General features: G+C 34.1%; 3 protein-coding genes across 4 annotated transcripts in view; 1 reads left to right on the forward strand and 2 right to left on the reverse strand.

The window, feature by feature from the left end:
* Nucleotides 1–11,256, reverse strand: part of LOC117110245 (solute carrier family 12 member 2-like) — a 47,992-nt gene extending 36,736 nt beyond the window's left edge. Inside the window, exons 1-5 of the mRNA XM_033252874.1 lie at nucleotides 10,924–11,256; nucleotides 8,362–8,726; nucleotides 6,891–6,980; nucleotides 5,738–5,813; nucleotides 3,988–4,083 (exon numbers count right to left, since the gene is read on the reverse strand). Coding sequence (XP_033108765.1) covers nucleotides 3,988–4,083; nucleotides 5,738–5,813; nucleotides 6,891–6,980; nucleotides 8,362–8,700 — 601 coding nt within the window. The 5' untranslated portion in view covers nucleotides 8,701–8,726; nucleotides 10,924–11,256. The remainder of the gene's footprint in view (nucleotides 1–3,987; nucleotides 4,084–5,737; nucleotides 5,814–6,890; nucleotides 6,981–8,361; nucleotides 8,727–10,923) is intronic.
* Nucleotides 11,257–11,303: 47 nt separating this feature from the next.
* Nucleotides 11,304–15,092, forward strand: LOC117110296 (probable ribosome biogenesis protein RLP24). The gene is made up of 5 exons (XM_033252949.1): nucleotides 11,304–11,495; nucleotides 12,030–12,143; nucleotides 13,212–13,348; nucleotides 13,956–14,041; nucleotides 14,949–15,092. Exons 1-5 carry the CDS (start codon nucleotides 11,415–11,417, stop codon nucleotides 15,020–15,022), a joined length of 492 nt encoding a protein of 163 aa, XP_033108840.1. The 5' UTR covers nucleotides 11,304–11,414; the 3' UTR covers nucleotides 15,023–15,092.
* A 2,773-nt stretch (nucleotides 15,093–17,865) lies between these two features.
* The window catches only part of LOC117110281 (glycine-rich RNA-binding, abscisic acid-inducible protein-like), a 31,063-nt gene continuing 26,937 nt past the window's right edge, over nucleotides 17,866–21,991 (reverse strand). For both annotated transcript variants that reach the window (XM_033252930.1, XM_033252931.1), the window contains exons 3-5: nucleotides 20,692–20,861; nucleotides 19,627–19,660; nucleotides 17,866–19,151 (exon numbers count right to left, since the gene is read on the reverse strand). In XM_033252930.1, coding sequence (XP_033108821.1) covers nucleotides 18,919–19,151; nucleotides 19,627–19,660; nucleotides 20,692–20,861 — 437 coding nt within the window. In that variant the 3' untranslated portion in view covers nucleotides 17,866–18,918. The remainder of the gene's footprint in view (nucleotides 19,152–19,626; nucleotides 19,661–20,691; nucleotides 20,862–21,991) is intronic.

Here is a 21,991-nt window from a genome sequence, read left to right on the forward strand (position 1 = left end):
GTTGTTACACCGACCGAAGCACTGTGTTCGTTTCTTTAGGATTTCTTTCATTTTATGAATTAGTCACAGTTTTTGGAGCCAGATAGCTAACTGGAAATGGAATGAGCTATTGTACTAGGATGATATAGACTTTTTTATATTTATGACTTATTATTTTTGTTCTGTACTATGGACTGATATGTCTGAAATATAAGTACTACAATATCATTTATAAACAAATCACAATTAATAGAATACATATAATTATCATGTACTTCGAACTTTCATTCTTGTTGTGTACTCTATGTTGTCATTGTGTATTCTACTACTGTAATAGTTAGCTCTCATGATTTGGCTTGAACATGTTAATACAGATGACAGCAGTCACTGAATACTCTTTGAACTGCAATCCTAGATTCCGCATCAGCCGTAGATCTCTGGCTCATTGCAAATGAACATAAATAATTACATATCATATACATCATCTGCCTTTGGGCATTTTGATAAGCCTGAATGACAAAAATGGTATGGAATTCAAAGTCACCTACTCCAACTGACGTGAATTGTAAGCTCAATTTTTCTGGTACACATACCACAAGTTATTAGTATGTTATTTTAAAAAGTATATGATTTTTATAAAAATTTGATATGCATATGGTAGTATCTAAAACTCATACTGTAGTTCATTGAGTATGAACTTATTATTGAAGATGACATTGGGCCAATTATGGAAATGGTCTTATAACAGGAAAATCCATTTTCCAAGCGCCCTCACCTACCCTCCCCCACAAAAAAGGTGGTTCAAACTGACAGCATGTCATATAATATGTAGGAATGGCAAACCAAATGACTATTTTTCCACACTGCATACTGTACTGAATTAAATGTCAATCTTTTCATGCATTTCCCCCCTAAAAGTAGTATTTGTAGAATTCAACTGAGCTACTCATTCAAAATTCAAATTTTAAAATTGAGCAATTTATGGAATAAACTGCAATAAATCCATACCCCACTGCAACAGTCAAAATGGTGGGAGATGATTGATTTCTACATTACTGAATAGATAAGTTGAGAGAATCACTGCATTTTTAGATAGTATTCTGATAGATACTTTTATATAATCAAGTGTAAATATAAATTGTCCTTAATGAAAGCAACACATGTTGCTTCCATTCATTTCACAATGTTTATAATACATTTACTTTTTTTGTAGTTTTGCGTTTAGATCCATTCTAAATAAAGGACCACTTCATAAAATCTTACCTATTTTTTAAATATAAAGCCCTTGTTGAAGAAGAATATAATTGCCTCTTTCTTGATATAGCATATATATTTAGGAATGCCAAATAATTATTATATTATTTTATTTATAACCATAATTTCAAATTGTTCATTACATTGTTGTTTACAGCTCAATAGAGTGCAATGTCATTTGTGTGCATACTTGGTAAACAGATTTTGGAAATCAGTCTCAAGACTGTATAGAGTTGACACTATAAATTAGCAAAATGTGTGCAGTTAGAAATCATTAAGGCCCTATAAAAAAAATATTAGTTTATAACATTATCTAGGTTGGAAATGTGGTGAGGGAGGGAGGCATTTTTTAATTTTATTTTGCTAAAGACAAATATCACCCTTGGGTTGTTCACTGTTCAAATTATATCATGATTGAGATAATACAAACACTATCTACTAATCATTTAATTAAAAAAATGTAAAAATATATATATTTTTTTTTTTAAAGGATTAAAAAAAAATTTCAAAAAAAAAATTTTTTTTACAAATATTTTTTTTAATAACACAGAACGCATGCATGCAAGGATGATGAACTAATAAAAAAAAACTGTATTGAGTCAAAGAATGTGGCGAAATACTTTTAGTACAGAGAAGCTGTAATACTTAATTTTGGCAATTAGTAAGTCGATTCTAGTAAATGACTCATCATTTTAAAGCCGATAAGTTTGAGGATATGAACATATTAACAAGTTAATTTTCAAGTTCAGTGTCACTAATGCTTTTGGCATGGCAAGCCCCATATGCGCAAATCATGGACATTCATCACAGAAAATGTTATTGTGTTGTCAGGGCATTAGAGTTGCAAAATGTTTTCATCTCACATTGTCATTAAACAACTCAATTACTTTATTTAGGCTACTCTAAATTTCCATAGACTTTAATATTTACAAAAAAATACTATTTTATAAACTTCCAAAGGAACTCCTGATTATTAGCTAACCCTCTTCTGAGTAGTTGAGAGTGTCATCACCTTTAAACATGGCTTACATTTTTTTTATAACCAATGTAACACGTTTCTGAAAGGATGCATCTAATCGGAATCTAATAATTCTGCGAAAATGTGGTGTGATTAAGATTCCCATATTTATTCAGAAGGTTGACCTCCAAAATTTAATTACCAGTTAGGTAGACATTGAGTGAGATATAGCTGCGAGTTCATACACGTTCAGGAAACATGGTGCGTTATTCACTTTTACGACGTACATTATTGCAATGTGTGAAGAGGAACAGGTGATGGATGGATGAAGGGAATCCATCATGTAAGTCTACCACACGACTCCACACGAATAATTAAATAAAGAGATTCTTGTCTTGTTCTTTTTTTTATTATTATCATCATTTTCATATTTGTAGATTATTTTCAAAATTCATATAATTAACAGAAATGTTTAAAAATAGGAATAACCCAAAAAACTTGGCAGAGCTTGACAACTAAGGGACCATGTATGTACAGTAGGTATTAAGAATTGTAAACATTAAAAAGAATTTAAATTAATACATAAAACTACTATAGTTCAACATCAAAATAATATCTTTTTTTTAAAGAAAGAATCGAATCTGAATGATAAAAATAAAATAAAATATATTATAAAGAAAATTAAATGTAAATAAATTAGAATTGATTGATTTTCTTTAGGAAAAAAGTAATATTGCATTGTAAGAATTTAAAAAAAATGATCTATAATATGGAAAACTAAAATTACAATCTTTTATAAACACCTACTAGTAGTAGTGAGCACTTAGTTCGCTAAAGCTATGCAACTTTCAAAATGTTGATGCGTAATTATCATACATCGACATAACACACTGCTTAATTTACTCTATTTATTCATTTCAATGTAGAGTGCTGTGAAATTAAACAAGTTGTAAATATTGTACATATGGACTGCATTTCATTTCTTTTCGTGAATCCAATTCAAATTAATTAAGTCATCAAAGGCGGCGTTAAAACACAGATAAATATTGAATAATTATAATAGTACAATACATGAATTTGAAGTAATTATATGTACGTATGAATAATTCATATAACAATAAAAAGGTATGCAATACAGAGAGAAACCATACACTGTGACAGGAAGGTAGGTTGCAAATAGGCAGACCATAAACTTTATACAGTCTGGATGTTATCTTAAGGTAATTTTAATCATATTTCTACTGTTTACTGTATTCTATATTAAGATGGAATTCAAATTTCAAACGTTTTATGATGTACTAATAAAATATTATCTTTTGATTTTGAGTGGGTTATTGATTTATCAACTTTTATTTACTTCTGATATATTTACATAGCATTAGATAGTACACGGACCATCATAAGGTAATTATGGATTATCAGTTCTCTAGTCATTTCAAGTAATAATGTAGATAAATTGACAGATAAACAGGCAGAAAGATCGCTTAAGACAATAAAAAAAATATAACATACAAATATTTAAAGCTAAAATGCCTTTATCATTCATGATGTTCAATCCCAAAAAATGAAAATTGAGGCTGGTTATGCAAGAGGTTTATGCATTATACGTCTGGGTGAGACATTCCATTATATTTATGAGTAAGACCTATTGGGAATCTGGCTTACTGTACATATCAATACATTCAGTAAGTATTCACAAAATAGACATGAATATTTACCCAAATTGATGATTTCAATGGCTGACATTGTGATGACACAATGTCATGTGAATGTAAATCAATGTTAATGATTCTTACCTCCTTTCACTTGGCCATTAGTACAGATCGCAGACATTGACAATGTTGTTAAAACTGTGACAACTGTTGACATTAGAATGATGATCGTAGCGCATCCTTAAAAAAAAGGACAGTATAACATCATTCAATCAAATTAACACTATTAAAAGTGGCTGAGAAATAAGCAAAATTAGAGATACTATTGGTAGTAAAATGTGAAAAATCTTAAAAAATATAAAATATTTAATTGATCATATACAGTATGGCTAAAATATGTTAACTTTGAATAAGAATTAGACAAAAACATTTTTTTGATAAATCAAGATAAGTTTACTTTAAAAAAAATTCTGAAATTGATTAATAATATTACCAATTTGAGTTTCAATGAAAGAAAATAAGAATCGGATGAGGGGTCGTTTACAATTGTCAAATTTTTTTGCAAATGTACAAACAGTACTCTTTTTCGGTACTCCCTTCCTAAAAGTGTACATAAAAAATGTTGATTTGCAATTTTTTGTGAAGGCAACTAAAATACTGTACTTTGTTACATAAAAATGTATATTATATCCATGGCTGCAATTATAACTGGTAATAAAAATCTATTATTTTAGATATTGTATGTTATTTTGAGTAAAAATGTTCATGCATACTGCAGTGTATGTGAAAGTGAACAAATGAGTCTACCAAATCCCCTTAGCACATACTTGTGAAAATGTTGATGTTTGTGAACGGCCCCTTATTAATAAAGCTGTTGTCACAAAGATAAGCCAATTTCTTGTTCAAGTTTTCAACAGAAAGTGAAAGCTTTTTTTGTTTTAAACACAGATAGTATCAATTTGTGAATGTTTTCATAGTTCCAACTTGTGATTTAAGTACTCTTTAAAACACAGTATCTTTAAATAGACACTTTTTTAATTAATTCTTGCTTAATGTTAATCTTGCTTGGTAATCTTTAATCATGGTATAAGTAGTACTTATTAGTTCATGCTTCAACAATATTTGATTTAATTACAATCATGATCTTGTAATAGTGACTGGCTATTTATTATAAATATAGCATATTATTATTATTATTAAAACTTAATTTTTACACGGAAAGCTTGTTTCACCCAGAGGGTGTTATTCTACAAGGCTGTGTTGTCATTTTAAATATTTTAACATTTGAAGAATCTCTAACATGTTCATCCAGTGTGTTCCAGAGAATAGCACCACGGTAAGATAAACTTTTCTTTTTGTATCTATTAAATCACTTGTGCATGCTATCAATTTTTCACTAGGGTGTCTCTTATTGCTTCTTCTAAACTGAATATAAATATTAATCTTATGTATGCCCATGTCTTGATGTGTCTATATATGCTCTACTTTAGTCAAAAAGTGATTTTGAGCATTTCAAAAATTCGACACATGCGTGCACGCACATTGTGACTCGTACCCAAAATATTTCAGTACAAGATTCAAACTTTATGCCCACTAAATATGATTTAGAAAAATGTTAATTTGTTAGGAAGAGATAATCGATAATGTAAAAATGCAAAATTGCGCGTAGATGACATTACGCATGACAGAGCACATTGAAAACTTTATTGTGACTATTCCAAGCCAAGCCAAATATTCGTTGAAGCTGACTTGTTCGTAGCTTATGGCGATTTTGAGATATCGTGATAACAAGAAATGGGAGGAAATAGAATTTTAAAAAGAGATTCTGTGACAATAACAAGAGGTGACCCGCTTGTAAAGCGATCACCAAATATATGCAAATATATGAACTCACCAACTCCTGCCTGGCCTGTTATCCAGGTTAGACGTAAAAATAACATCACGCCCCAAATATTCAGAAGACATCGTACCTGTGTGCGGGGAAAATAGATTAATTTTGAAAGTACAGGCCTATAATGTTATTTAATTGGTCTTTGTCTCTAACCCACATCTACCCATCAGTGCACCTTCCTCATTGAATACACAACTGACCATACCACTAATATTTAATGAAAAGCATGACAATCACAGCCTCTTAGAAACTGTAATAATTTTTGGAAAAGTTAATAAGAATAATATTAAATAAGTTCATTCTTTTATAGCACATTCCACAGAAAAAAAGCCTCAATGCTCTTTACAACAAAAAAACAAGCAGTAAGTAATTTTGACTTAAACTAAAAACAGGTTTTGCCAATATTTTAAATAATTCTACCTTTCCTTTGGAATGGAGAACTATGAAATTATGGTTTTTGGAAAAAAAAATTGTTTCTGTCATTTTAATCCAGTTTGAATTATGACTAATAGCTAATTTTATACATAATCCTCTGAGCTTGGAAAGTTTCTAGGTATCAAGAACACTGTAACATGTGAATGACCTGCAAGATAATATTAATTAAGGACCAATTTACATAAAGAAAAAAAGCTGTTTACAAATCACATTTTCTGAGACCCAGGATGGTTTTAATTGGGAGCATTCATGGCCATCACTACATGACCAGGTCTCGTTCCTTCTTCACTGGTAGTTTTGTAAGAATTGGTCTCGCTACTATAGAACAGAAACATGTATTTTTATTTTTAAATATATTAATGTGATATAGCAAAAGTAAGTCAGGCAGACAGCACCCTCATATGAGGCTTGCTATTCCAAAACCAGCGTACTGTCGCTAAATGTTAAACCGGGTAATTAGCATAATAATGCGGCACTGTATTGAATACGTTAGTACAGAAATGCCATAATACCTTTACTCATAACTGTGGTAATAGTAATCCGATTCCAGAAAACAACCTATCATTTTAAAGCTTACAATGTGGAGGATAAGAATATATTAATAAAATAATTTTTATTTGTTTGGTCACTGATGCGTTTTGGGATGACAACAAACCCCATATTGCTTCTTCTCAATACATCACAAAACTTGCTGAACTAAAAAGCATCAACCATGTCTTACCAAAACACCTTTGATCCAGCCAAATTTACTACCCTGAAACTGGACAACATTGCCCACTTCTTGGTCCTCAGGTGATGAATTCTCAACATCCTGAAAACAAACAAAAAATACTAAATTACCGAATAGAATATAGCCGTTAAAAAATCCAAAGGTCAAAGTGATAAATAAATCGTATATTAATCCAGGAGCTGTTGCCAATGACGCGAACAAAAATAGGGAATGAGGACGATTGTTAGGGAGACAGTTTGTATGTGGCACTCTGGGTTAGACTATTCTATTTTTTTTTTCGAAGGGGTGTTCCATTTCGGGAACAATGGCAATTAGTCGATTTACCAGGTAAGTATTCATGAAATAGACTTATCAATTTACAAAGTTGAATAGAATAAACGTGGTTTGGTGGAAATGCTTTCCAATTTTATAGTTTTAAATTTTTCGTATTATTTGACAATTCAACTAATACTTGTGTGTACTATAAGGGTTCTTTTAAAGGTTCTTTCTTTTTTTATCGTTTGGATCCAATGAATTTATTCAATAATTTAACTAATACTGTAAGTAATGAGATTTTTTACAAGTTTGCAGACGGTTACAAAGAAAATATTAAAATAAATTTAGATAATCCAATGCACAAGCAAAATTTAACAAGTTTAAGATCGACTACTGATTTATGACAAAGTATACCAAAGACCAAAGATTAAACCATGAGGATGTATGGTGAAATCATTAACTTTAAATGAATAATGTTTCTAGCAGAACAGACCAATCACAGTCATTCAAAATGCTTTGTCATAAACCTATGCATTTCAAGTTAATCATTGCATTATCCATAATAATACTCAGTCTAAACAACTATATACTATGAATTTTTTTCAAACAAACAATGGTGATTTGCCAAAATATTTGCCACTATAGGTCTATGGTTGAAATCTCATTTAATTTGCATACAGTAGGTATAGGCCAGGATTTTTTTTCTCATGACTAAAATAAAACTACTAAGTTTACTAACACTTTTCAGACTACACTCATAAAAATGCGATCGGTTGCAATGTAGCCAGTGTTAATCCAAAACTAATCACTCCTGCTCGCAACCAACGAGTGAATTCAGACCAAGGCAGACACAAAAATCTTTTGGAACGGGAGGTAAAATGGTAATAGGCCTCCGGTGGCTAGACTTATGTTGACTGACCTTAGCCAATCAGTGCCTGTGAAATTCGCTTCGATCGGATTCCATGGTAATTGGGAGTAATAAAGATTGTAGAACCCAATCACAACGGCTAACAATTGCGATATCGATTACTTATTGACTACTATTGGTGAGCTTTCACACACGATTGTGGATTGCGATTGGGCTTCGCAATTGCTACAACCGATCTGAATGTGGTATAAGAAATCTTAGCTTACCTCTGTCTTTTTATCTATTATTGTTGGGATATGATTATAATGAATTTAAACTATAAAAGATATAATTTCACACCTTTCTCTTAGGTTCATGCAATTCTGCCAATGTTGGTCGCCTCTTAGCTTCAGCAGTAGTTGAGAAAACATTCCTGTAGTAAGCAATTGATGGAATAGCTTCATGAGTATTCTGTCCAAAAGTCACATGCATACTTTCGTTTAAAGTGTCATTCTTATCAACCATTGACATGCGGCCTTTATTCCGTGGTAGAGTTTCTGTTGGTTGCTCGTGAACAATTTTCACATTAAAACGTGATTGTTTGGGCATTGGAACTGCAGGTTCCCCTTTCTCATCAAGTGCAGTACCAGAAGCAGGCACCAAACTAGCATGATTACTAGTTTCACTAGACTCCTCCATGTTTGCCTTACAAGGTGCTGAAAAAACTGAAATCAAATGAAAATTAATAAGTAATCGTAAGTTTCTTTGTTTTTGCGTATTTTATTGTATATAATTGTAATTAAGTATGATGATAATACAACAGAGTAAATTTTGTGGCATACAAGGCTAATAATGACTTTCGTCATCGAGACTAAATAAAGAACAAAATTACTTATTCCAAATAATTCCAATTACAAAAACAATCCATTTGATATACTTATTATCATTCATCAGAAGACATGACAAAATTATTTTCCAAAATTATACATTACAAAGTTCAATCTATATAGGGCAGGGTTGTTATTTTTACCTACCAGACATTGCTATGTAAATTTATAATTATTCTATGAATTACAGCTACAGCATACATGTACATTAGATGAATACCTGTAGTAAATTGAGCATCAAGTTACAAAGTGTTAGCAGAACTTTCAAATTTCCCAATTGTTGGATGAAGAATAATTGTTCGATTAAAAATATTTGTTGGATACTGGCACTGAGGCAGTGGTACAGTACTGTTCAAACCAATTTTATTGTTTCTTGACCATGTTTTCAAAGGAAGATAAAGCTCCCTTTTTTCCTTTCCAATAATGGCCAACTCAAACACACACAATAATACTGAAATATAAGACTTAGGCTAGGCCTAAGAACAAACACACACATCAATCATTGTATCATATGTATTAAAAAATAATAATTTCTTGCTAGGTCAAGATATTAAAATGTGAACTTTAACCTTAGTGAGTAATCAATTTGTTCAACTTAAGTCTTTGAAGTCTGCTATCCCCAAAATCTTTTTAATGCAAACAACCATCTGAGAAAATTTTTAAAAATAAGACAATTATCCAAGATGGTTTGATCATGGACCTATTAGTTTTGGTTTGATAAATGAGTTTAGCCTACAGTAGGCTCACCAATTAAATCCACTAGAGGTACATAAATGACTTTAGCTGTGAATATGAACAAATACTGCGCTACATGCATTAGCTGCATTTTGTATTGCAAATAATATTGTTCGTACTCTACAGCAAGTACACGCTTAGAATAAAAAACAGTCTACACTTATTGTATTATTAACAATACAGTACATACTTTCAGAAGTGAGGTCCATACAATCCACTGCTGTATAATTTTATTTGTGCAAGTGAGGCAAGACTTTTTTTATACCTTGTTTATAGCAAACCCACCGCCTACCAATAATGATGATTTCAACAAAAATATTATTTATTTTTGGTCAACAAAAATATGGAAATTTCAGAAAATAATAACAGTTTTTGTTTACATGTACAAAGTGGCAATGCCTACGCCAAGATGTTGTGCATTAAGATAGCGAGAGTTATTTTTAAGGTTTTGGTAAAGCCAAGCCGATCAACCTTATTTTGATACGTATGCCCGTCGCTGCCTTGAAATCACCAAAAACATGATGTGTACACTATTTCTTTCTAATTATATAAAATTAAAGCATTTTAACATCCCATTACTAAACTGTTTACTTTTATTTTCTCCTTCGTCTGAAGATCTCTAGGTCCTCGGTACAATTCTCATTGCTGTTCTTATCTTTCAGGTGGAAGGCCGAAATGCAAGTTACGATAGCTCACCGTCTTTCGAATGAGACGTTTAAACCGTTGGTCCTGCGTGCATTATGGCCCGTGTGCATGTTTAAGAATGCTGTACACTATTCGGAAAAATGTAGGGATTGTCTCCCGGTGTACTGCTCAATCACCAGCAGAATGACACCACTGGAAATAAGTCTTTTTCAGACTTTTGTGGGTTATCCAATTCAATGTTTTTAGCAAAACTATTTGCTTAATTAAATATGAGACAACATTTTTTTCCACTCTTCTGATGATCGTTGAAAAAATAAGATTTCACAAAATAAGGTATAACAAAAGACAAGCCTGATGATACATATCTGAACTAGGCCTAGCCTAAAAAATGTAAGACTAAGAGGCCTAGCTACCTAGCTAACTAAATAAGGATAAACTAACCTAGGCTAGGCCTATAGGAGGCTAAGGCCTAAAATAAATCTTTAAAATTCCCGACTCCTTTATTCGAATTTAGATAATGGATTGTAATTAAAAGGCTTTAATTACAATCCATTATCTAAATTCAAATAGTAGAACGCAATGTTTCTATATCTGTTGTTCATCTATAAAAAAAATGAAAGTATCTGCTCTCATTTCATTTGCTGACACTACTTACCGGTTATGTTCTATCACCTCCTTGCTTCTCAGGCTAGCCCTCCAGGCCACCAATAAATAGCAACCAGTTGGTTGATTTTGTATGTCAAGGCCTTCTTCTACTGCTCTCTGTCTGTTGCCTATCCTTCGAAGTCTGAGTTGGCCATTCAAAAAAAAAAAAACAACACTGGAATCTAACAGGAAAATAAAATTACAATGCTTCCTCTCAAGTAATTGTCATTTGTCCTCCTATCACCCCTTCAAATAGCACAGTTTAAGGCCTGTTTTAGCGAATGACAAGAGGCACAAAATATGAAGGAGTATGCGTACTACAGTACAGCATGTCACTTGCGTGTGATCATCTCATGCATGAATTGAGTAAGATAGTTTAATGGCGCCCTCTACGTTTAATAGGTTCTTGCGTGTTCACATGTAATGAGTTGATGGGTGAAAGGTGTTGCTTTATAATTTGAAACTGTTTGTTTAAATTACAGTATTTTTTAAGAAAACAAAATGAGAATTGAAAAGTGTTATTTCTGCTCCGGACCCGTATATCCTGGTCACGGAATTCAGTTTGTAAGAAACGACAACAAGGTAAATATTAAACTAGGCCTCGCCGTACGTAGTATACTAGTAGTAGTAGTGTCGGAAGGAGGAGACGTTTAATGAAGAATGCCCACTCAGCCCAGGCAGGCTGAGGAGTACAGTAGACCCTTCCTTTGCCTACTAAACTGTTTCTATCTAGGCTTAGCATAGGCCTAGCTAGGCCTATAAGTAAGCCCATAGGCCGTCTTGCTAGCTAGTTAGGAGAGCCTTCGCTAGGGAGTCAAAAACCCTTTTCTTTTCATCAATAAATACGGTATTTCAATTTGATTTTGATGTCTTAATCTTATTAAAATTTTTAAATATGCAATGAAAAAACTAATTTTGAACACATTGTAGCCTAGTCGACTGATATAGAGGAATAGAATTGAAAATAACACAACAAAATTCAAGATTGGACCTAACTAAAGACTTATATAAAGTAACTAAAGCCTTTCTATCATGTTGAATGCAAGTACCATCTTCACTTCTGATGATTTCTTTGTTCTACATTTCACCAACTTTTTTATCCTTTGCTTCCCCAAGATTTTCAGATTTTGTCGATCAAAATGCCACAAAGCATTTAAAAAGAAGCGTAACCCAAGAAAGGTACGATGGACCAAGGCTTTTCGAAAATCAACTGGCAAAGAACTGGCTGTGGTAAGAACATCAACATTAATTCAAGGCCGTTAATTTTTTTTTTTTGGCAGGTTTTTTGGTGATGATTGAACCAAGGACTTTGAAATGAGAAAGGGCGTATCTTTCTTATGTACTTGCAGGGGTCCCAAGTCTCCCAATTTCAAGAGTGTGTCCCGGAAATTGGGACAGGGACAGCCTCCTGCACTTCTGCAAACAAGTAAGAAGCTCTCGGAAAGTGACCCATCCCCCTCAAATTCACAATATTAGCATGCTTTCACTACTTAATTACCAATTGTCTCACGGGAGTCAGAGCCGTTTTGTATCACAATGTGCAGCAAAATAAAATTAATGTCAAAAGCTCATTGACCAGATCAGTGGCAGATTCAAGGGGGAAACTCCCCCTCCCCCCTAAATTTCTAAAAATTATAAATGTGTAATTTCCATCCATCTAGAATTGCCATAATCATTCATTCACAGACCTCCCATTAGTGAAAGTCTCTCCCTGATGCCTGTCTATTTCAAATTCTTGGATCTGCCACCGGAAATCTACCGGAAATGACATTTTCCAACTTGCTACCCCCGTACGTGGCATCCCATATGCACATAAGTAATAAAAACAGTTCCTTGGAATGGTAGCTAGTAAATTATAAGCCTGTTGGCCCCAGTCCCTTAAAGTTTGAGAGTACAGTTTTTTGTAGCAGATTTGTGTGAATTGCACATACATGGGCACTGCACATATATGGGCACAATAATGTCATATCGCATCCATATATAGGCAAACTACTGTCATCAGTTTTATATACAGAAGTTGGTACATAAGCAAACCATTAATATACAAAACATAATAGTCCAAGTAATATTTTCCGACATTCTTTCTTCAACCTTTGAACTGTGCATCACATTTTCCTATTAGAAATTATGAGCAATTATTTAAATTATCTATTCACCTGTGACAGTCGGTGTAATCTCAGAAACGTTGAAACAACAAACTAATGGTGTTTTTTTGTTTTTTTTATTCTCAGAGTCAGAATCATATTTTCTCACATGGTGTACCAGATGTTTAATTTATTTTATTAAAAATCTTTATAGGATAATTCATTTGAATTTGAGAAAAGGAGAAATGTACCTGTGAAGTATGATCGTGAATTATGGAAGAAGACAATTAAAGCAATGGCCCGCGTTGAAGAGATTAAGAAGAGGAGACAGGACCAACACATCATTAACAGGTTAGACTGAATTAATACCTGATTCCCACAAGAGAAAAATTGTTACACACGCATGCCATGATGCTAGGGAAAATTTAGCACACGTTCCCTGTCCGAGTGAATGTGCGTCCATATAGAATTAGCATGTGACCTGTGTAATATCCATGTAAGATAATGAGACGTCCCAGAGGCCTGTAACACGGCGCAGATCTATTGTTGAACCATTGCCATCCAAACGACAACAATGGAAAGGCTTCTAGCGCTTTTAATTCGCAAAATTACCCTTCAAAAGAAGCCCATCCAAAGTTCAAAAAAAAAAAATGAAGACCATGGTTTTTTTATTCGAGGTTTTACGGTATCTTGCAAAGTCCTTGTGACATAGAATGTCCCATGTAAAATTTTGTCTCAAGTGAATTGATTACAAGCCTACCTGGACTGTAGAAAACCAACAAAAATGTTTATTATAGGATGACCCTTCCATCTAAGCCCAAATGTTAGTGGCCCTCATAATTCATTAGATGTACTTCGCTTATAGAATTTGGTAGTGTAGTTTCAGCTTTATGCTATTGTAGTATTGTCCCCAATTATTCATAAAGATTAAATCGCTAACTTCTTCTGCCTTTTTCAGACTCAAAAAAGGAAAGGAACTACGGAAGGAGAGAGATATCAAGGAAGTCAAGAAAAACATTCATATTATCAAACCTCCAGCATCCAGTAAGTTGTAAACCAAATGCTATTCTTTAGAAACAGGTGCTTTAATGAATGGCACAATGGGTTAAGCTGGAGTTAAGCAGCTACATACCAGGTCATTTAAGCCAGGCACTTACTGCGCCGTATGGTCATTGGCCGATACCACAACGTGCGTACAACTCGTTGTTGTTAATGACGATCCAGACTGCCACCAAAATTTGTAGACGTCGCACCATCTAGCGCTAACAGGAGCAGGGTTGGATTCATCTCATGGCAGTAGTACCTGGCTTAACACGTTTTGTTTTCCATGAGGCAGCATAGCTTAGCCAGCATAGCTTGTTGTAGCCACTGTGTGTGTACTGAATCGTGGAGATCCATTGTTGAACCTTTGCTACCCATTCAAATTCCATCCACTGATTTCCATGTATTTCAGCTGGAGGGCTGAAGTGCAATTTTTGTTGAAGTGCAGCTACGCATTAATTCGTTGGTCCTGCATGAAGAATGGCCTGTGTACACACAGTGTGTACAGGGCAAGAGTAAGGGATTGTCTACCGATATACAGACTAGTCACCACCAGAAAATCCCCACTGGAAGCAAGTCTTTAGACTTACTTGGGTTATTTTTGGTGTTCACATCGACAGGGTTATAGCTGTAGAAAACTAAGGGGTGGTGACATTTTAAGGGTGGTGGGTGATAACATTAATAAACTCTAAATAATAAGAGAGGTTTTTAAGGATGGAAAAGTGGGTTAATAAGAGTGAGTGGAGGGCCATGAAATTGGCTTTAATCTGGGTGGAAAACTTCAAGCTCCCTGCATCAAAAAACAGTATACAAATCAATAAAGAATTATATAATATAAATTTATTCATTCATGAGTTGTAATCAATCAGTTAAACTAATTTCTAACTATCTGATTGTCTTAAATTTTCAGAACTCAAGGATTCAGAGAAACTTGTGCAAGTGGTGGCTGAGGACGATGTGGAGATGAAGGAGGAAGCAGAATGAATGTAACAGCCAATTAGTAAACAGATGGAACAAGAACATTGAATAGAATGGATGTATATAATATTTATCATCCACATTTTTTATGTTGACAACTCGATACCTGTCTCTTATACACATCTAGATGTGTATAAGAGACAGGGCTGTATGGGGTCAGATCTGGTTGGATTGCAGCTTCTGTATTGTAGGGGTTCCAAAGAATTTATAATCAACTAGGCTTCCTAAAGAAAATTTTACAGTACTACAGTGTAAATCAAAAACGAAATCTCCTCTGACAAATTGTGGACTGTCTAGGGCCTTGGGAATGTACCCCTAGACACGGAGAGTTTTGCCATTTCAGAAGTGGAAAATTAGTCGTCCTACCATTTTCTAGTAAGGGATCCACGAGACATCAAATTATATCCACTCTCAGCTTGGTCTATGTCCAATCGCACAATTTTGCAAGAGTAAAAGTAATGATATGTTTCCTCAAAGCTAATACATCTAGACTGGACTATTGTACAGGTAATGGTGTCCTGGCTGGTCTTGCTAATGCATTGATCAGGAGGGTACAGCTTCGACTTAAAATCGCTGCTCGTTTGGTTGACACCCTTCATTGGTTGTTTGTCACACCTCACATTACTTACAAACCTCTACACAATCACTCCCCCAAGAACATTTCAGAATTCTGAACTACGCTACAGGGGCGGATTTAGGGGGGGGGGCCGGCCCGGCCCCGGCACCCCCTTTTGGGAGGTAAAAAAAAGAAAAAAAAAGAAAAAAAGAGAGAAAAAGAAAAAAATGATAGCCCAGAATGCCTCAAATGTTATGTTCGGGCGTCTAGAACACAAAAATTTTGCGGGGGCATGCCCCGGACCCCCTACGACAGTGTTGTCTCAATCGGCCCAACTTTCGTCCCCCCCTTCCGGCTCCCCCTTTTGGACATTTCTGGATCCGCCCCTGCGCTATACCTGCATGCTGAGCTGAAGTCTTGTGGGGAGCGAGCTTTCATAGTTGCTGGCCCCAAACTCTCAGAATATGGCACTTCTAGATGGCTGGAAATGCCACATAGACTTAAATTAGGGGGACCCGGGTTGGCGGAAATAGGGGGGGTGTCCTTAAATCTGCCAGACTGTTGTAAAATGTAAATCAAACTAGTTTGACAAAATTAGATATACGATTTCGTAAATTTGGTTTTAAACCTACACAGCGCTTTTCATTCTGAACTGTTCTATTGGCATCTAATTTATACTTTCTATGTTCTTGCTACCCAACCTGCCATCTACATATTTTTGTTCACAATTCCATCAGCAGTGAAAAACTGTTTGATTGCTAATGGTAAACAATTTGGCATGTAAATTAAAACTGACTTAGAAAAGCTAAAGGCAACTGTATATTTCTATCCCACCTGGTTTCCAACCCTCTGCCTTTTCTAAACTCGCACACTTCATTGCTCACCTGCGACTTACTATAATAAAAAGAAAGTTATACAAGCCATTTGATTCTATACAGGTATTTCAAACTTTATTCATTCATCACTTGCCTTGAACTCTTATTCTGTCAAACTTTTGTGGGGCTATTGCCACCAGCATTTTGATACCTACTGTATATACTGTAGAATGAACTTGGGAAAGTTTTAAAGAGGCATCATAGAGTAGTCATTTTCAATGTTTTGTCATTGTAGCCCTAGAAACTTTAATACTGTATATGTGGCAAAGACAAGCCAATCCAATCCAGTCACTCGTCGCAATTTTAAGGTACTATATTAACATTTATTAAAGAGTAAAATAAGAGCTACAAAATGGTAAAAAAATAATTCAAATCCGACAATTCCTTATGAAGTTATAAGCATTTATATAACATACAGCTGTTTAAAGACCGGTATATGAGAAATCAGCCTTCAAAGTTGATGATTTCGGGCGTTTCTCATGCAGAAACTATCAAATCCTTAAAAAGTGTTGTTTCAACATTCAAAATGGCGGAAATAACAGCATAGCATGATGTATACATATAAGGTTATTAGTTTAGTGAAATAAAATAGATTTTTAACAAATTGACATTCCAGCATGTTCTGGCCATTTTCTCTGAAACACGATTTGCTACAAGTGACTAGTTCGGCTTGTCTTTGCCACATATAAGTATCCAATAATGGTACACTGTATAATTCATGACAAGTTTATGCTATTTTTTTGCAATTGCAAAATAGTGGAAAGTTGATAACAGCATAAATGCTTTTAGTACCACATTCATTTGCACACATTTATATTTTAAGAGTAACTGCAGAGCAATTTTTAATGACCACTTCAAATACTACGGAACGTCTGTAGTTGCTACAAAAATTTTGCCTAATTATGGAAATAGACAAAGACACTACGGAAATTTATTATTAGTCCTAGACATAAAGTTCATGTGTCTACACATTTTCTAACACCCAGGGCAATGATTTTTCCATCAGGACCTTCAGCTACATTATTCTTAAGGTCGGACCCTAGACCACTCAGACTTGTCAGATAACTGATAAATTATTGTAAAACCCAAGAAAAGCGACCCATAAATCTTTATCCAATCCAGGTTGTTTGAAATTCCACAGCTACTATTATAGTGTACAGTACAGGTATTTGAGCAACATATACCTTCCAACCAAGGCAAATTATTAGGTGCAACGGAAATTTTTCATTTACTACAAAAAGGGCGGTCATGCCACAGATGGTTCTGTATCACCATTATATGTATGACTACTGCCAACAATTTTTAGAATATTTTGTTTTTGTTAGCCTGAGAATAAATTAGTTAAATGGAATTTGCTACAAAAAGGACATGATAGTATTTTACCAGTACACACACTAATAATAAAATAACCCACTGTCTGAAATACATTCACGGAATTTATTTGAAAACATTATTATTACATGCAACACAGAATTTATTCGCAGGAAACTGTCACAGAATATACACTAATTTCGAAAACTGCAGGCTAACTGTATACAATACTAGCAGAAGACGACTAAAATAACAGAAAATAATCATCCGGAAGACAATGCTATTTAAAAAGTCTAAAAACAGTGGATCAAAATGAACAGTACAATATGCATATCACATAATTCATATATTCTCAAATTAGTAAATCAAAGAATTGAATTATCTTTTTTTGGTAAACTTATGCAAATACTGTAGAGTATCTTTTTAGCACACTGTTTTTACAGAATGGCTTAAAATGCCATACCAACAGTTTTCAATATAACACTGTGTAAATTTATCGAATGAAATAATATACATTTGATACCACAAAATTCCAAAATTTTTTTCTGCACACCGGATGTATTACAAAATTGTCCTCTATCCTTACAAGATGCAAAAAATATGTTAAAAATATACTGTCTGCCAAATAGAAATTAAAGGTAACCCTTAAAATTTAATTAAACCTTTGAATAGCTCATTTCATTAAATCAAGAAGACTCCCACCAGACAGATTTAAGAAAGTGTTTGCCAATTAACTGACATTTAAGAATTTAAAAAAATCTTTAATTTGATTAGCAGCTAATTTAAGCATCAATGAAATAGCATTTAAAGGTTTTACCATATTGAACCGTCTGTTCTAATTGATGGGGATAATATTTGATCAGTCAACTTTTTTTTATTTTAAGTTAATAACTTAAATATAAAAATTAACTCAAATCTAGAATGTTAATATTTTCTTAGCTCATGACACTGACAGACAGTACATCTTCAAGAGAAACCACTAACTGTATGCCGGTATTACAAATATAAATGCAGAATTTTTATTCACGTTGGCAATGCTTTGATTAAAATACAAACCATTAACTGTGGTATAGTTCTTGTCCCCAATGCCCAACCCGAAAATTTTCTACAACCATTTTTTAGAAACTGCTAATACAAGTGGTAAAAAGCCTATGATCAATCTACCACTGTCCTCCACCATCATATCCATCACTATACCCACTACCGTAACCACCTCCACCACCACCACCATATCTGTTACCACCACCATATCCTCGCTGTCCACTATAGTCACGCTGTCCGCCGTAGTCACGCTGTCCGCCATATCCTCGTCCGCTGTAGCCACCGCCTCCTCCGCCATAGCTCTGTTCGTACCTTCCACCTCCACCATAACCACCACCACCACCTCTTCGTCCTAAAAAAATTAAAATGTTCATGAAAAGTCATAAATGAAATTATAAACAGTAATACATCACAGAATGCAGAATGCACAGTAGAAGCGTCCCACCAGGTCCTGGAACATACTCAGTCTGGAGTGCTGAATACTGCAATGCAATATTGATGGAAAATTCAGCTCATGTAGCTCAAATTTTCATAAATTATGTTTTCATAAGGATATATGTAATAATAAATATTTATATTTTTAGAATTTCAGGTCTAACTATTTTACAAACGTGATTACAAACAAGATATCTTGATTACGTTCATAAAATCAATAATTCATGAACTAAGGGTTTGTAACAGAGTACTCCTGTACATTTAGACTGATGATCAATTACGCAAATACTCAAATTGCAATAAGACAACAATAAAGAGTTAAGCCCCACAGAGCCAGAACCTGTGCTTCTTTTAGCTAAACACTAATAATGTGGCAAACTTCACAAACTTACCTTGACCACGTTTTGTCGCAGTTTGGACTTTCAACTAAAAGTAAAAATAGTAATTGTTATTAATAATTAATTTCTTTTTTTTTTTTCATTTTCAGGAAAAGAAAACATCTTTAAAGCTGTATGCACTGGATTAATTTTAAAGGGTAAATCGTACTGCTGTTTACACCATGACTAAAATATACAGTTAGGCTTTAGATAGCAAGACTTTCTACATTCGCGGTCTGTATAATCAGAGTAGGATGTGCATGGTATTAATTGGTATGCATTCGGAAGGATTAACCTGACTCGTGCTGCTCACATACGACTTAATCTTGATCAGGCAAAATAGCCTGTCTATTCTTCAAACGTTCACTGTTGCATTTGAGTAAATGTCCACTGCAGTTTCCTGGTTTGCTCTCTGAAGTCATTACACTTAACACATCATGAATACATGTGAAATCCTAATTAAATGACTATAAATTTCAAGTTACATCCTTTATTACATCATTATACATACAAAACGCATGTTTAAAAGATATACATAAAAAAATAAGTTGTATAAACATGATTTCTGCTAAGTTTTTACAAGATATATTTTGAGCTACGCCATTTAAGCAAATTAATTAGCTGCACTTAGTTAAGTTATTAAAATATCAAATTGGTTTTTTGTTTTTTTGAGTAAAGATCTGACTCAAAATATTTTTCCACTTACAACATCCTGTGGTCCTAAGGGTACGTAGTACAAATTTCAGCAAACAAACATTTGAAAGATTAGAATCTGGAAAAACTAATTATGAAACATGCCATCCCAAAACAAGCGCAAGTAACATACAAGGCAAGTAATAAGCATGTGGCAGCATTGTATACTTTACAGATAAGCTGTAATACTCATCAACTTTGCAATAGTAATGTATGTCGGTTTTTAATAAATGATCATCATTTTAAAGCTTAAATAAATTGAAAAGTCCTTTCCCGGTCACTGAAGCTAGTTTTGGGATGGCATGGTCCATGCAATAATTAAATTTAGAATTTTGCCAACTACAGTTTTAATTTGCCAGGTAAAGAATTCCATCATATTGAACTTACTGTCCTTCTACCAAGTTCAATTGGTTTTTGAGAATCAATTGCTGCTGTAGCAGACGATTTATCATAAAACGTTACAAATCCAAAGCCACGACTACGGCCGGTCTCACGGTCCACGATAATTGTTACATCGCTTATTTGGCCAAATTCCTCGAACTCTGCTCTTATTTCGTCTATAAGAAAAAGAAAAAATTAACAACTGTTAAAAAAAATGGACTAATTGCAAGAAAACAGCAACAAACACAAAAACTACTGAATGAAAAATAGCTGAAAGATTATTGGCCGATAAACCTGGTGACCTTCCATCATCTTAGGACAACACAAAAGAGAATGTGGATCACAAAAATTGCAAAAGAATTGGACAGTTTACAGGAGAAGCATTAAGATTAAACTTACAGATTTGGTTGTGGAGTACGATACATATATTGGAAAACACCACACATGCATTCAATGCATTGTAGATGCCGAATATTAAGGAACTTTCGATTTGCGCAACAACGCGATGCCAGAAGAGATTCACTCATGCATTACAGTGGTACATCCTCTGCACAACATTCTTGCATGTGCAGATGACCATATGACTCCATTACATTCTACGTCCTACTGTCGTCGTGCAATTGAAAGCCCCCTAATATTAATTCAGAACTTTTAAAACATGTTAAAATAGTGAAATACAAATGTAAGTACCGTACTCGCGCGAAATAGGCGCCCAGGCACTTCAAATATTTTTTGCACTTTTTAAGGGGCGCTTATTCAAAGGGGCCCCTATTCGAACGGGGCGATTATGAAAACAGAGTGGAAATTGAGGGGGCGCTTATGGAAATAGATGAAAATCGAGGGGTTCTTATGACAACTTATTAAATTCAAGAAGCACATTTTGAATGAAAAACGATTGTATTACATAACAGCAGAATAGCAGATGAAAATTAGTGGTGGTGGTTAGCTTGTTGGCCATCGGCCGATTGAGATTAGCAGGACGACATGATCATTGCAGGTTTTCTTGAAAACTCAGATGAGAATGTGTTAAAGGTGCAAATTGTCGGAAAAGGAGCTAGGACTAGGCTATAGACAAATGTAAGAAGATGAAAGTTGGAAATACAGTCTGTCCAGGGAGCTCTCATCTGTCCAAGATAAATATCCTCATTTTGATATTGACTAAAGGAGAATGTGATTCCTCTCCACACCTCAAATCATGCCAACATCCACAGTCCCAGGTTTGACTGGATTATTGAGGGGGCGTTTATTCAAATTAGAAGGGGGCGCTTATTCAAGCGGGGCGCTTAAGGAAATTTTAACATTCACG

Source organism: Anneissia japonica, unplaced genomic scaffold (genome assembly GCF_011630105.1).
Source record: "Anneissia japonica isolate Jap-2015-1 unplaced genomic scaffold, ASM1163010v1 scaffold673_len1821605_cov196, whole genome shotgun sequence".
Taxonomy (NCBI): Eukaryota; Metazoa; Echinodermata; class Crinoidea; order Comatulida; family Comatulidae; genus Anneissia; species Anneissia japonica.

What these genes read in the sequence shown, in the direction of transcription:
- LOC117110296 (XM_033252949.1), top strand. Translation starts at nt 11,415, where the DNA reads ATGAGAATTGAAAAGTGTTATTTCTGCTCCGGACCCGTATATCCTGGT. An exon ending in GACCAACACATCATTAACAG is followed by an intron (nt 13,349 to 13,955) that starts GTTAGACTGAAT and finishes TGCCTTTTTCAG; the next exon opens with ACTCAAAAAAGGAAAGGAAC. An exon ending in TATCAAACCTCCAGCATCCA is followed by an intron (nt 14,042 to 14,948) that starts GTAAGTTGTAAA and finishes TTAAATTTTCAG; the next exon opens with AACTCAAGGATTCAGAGAAA.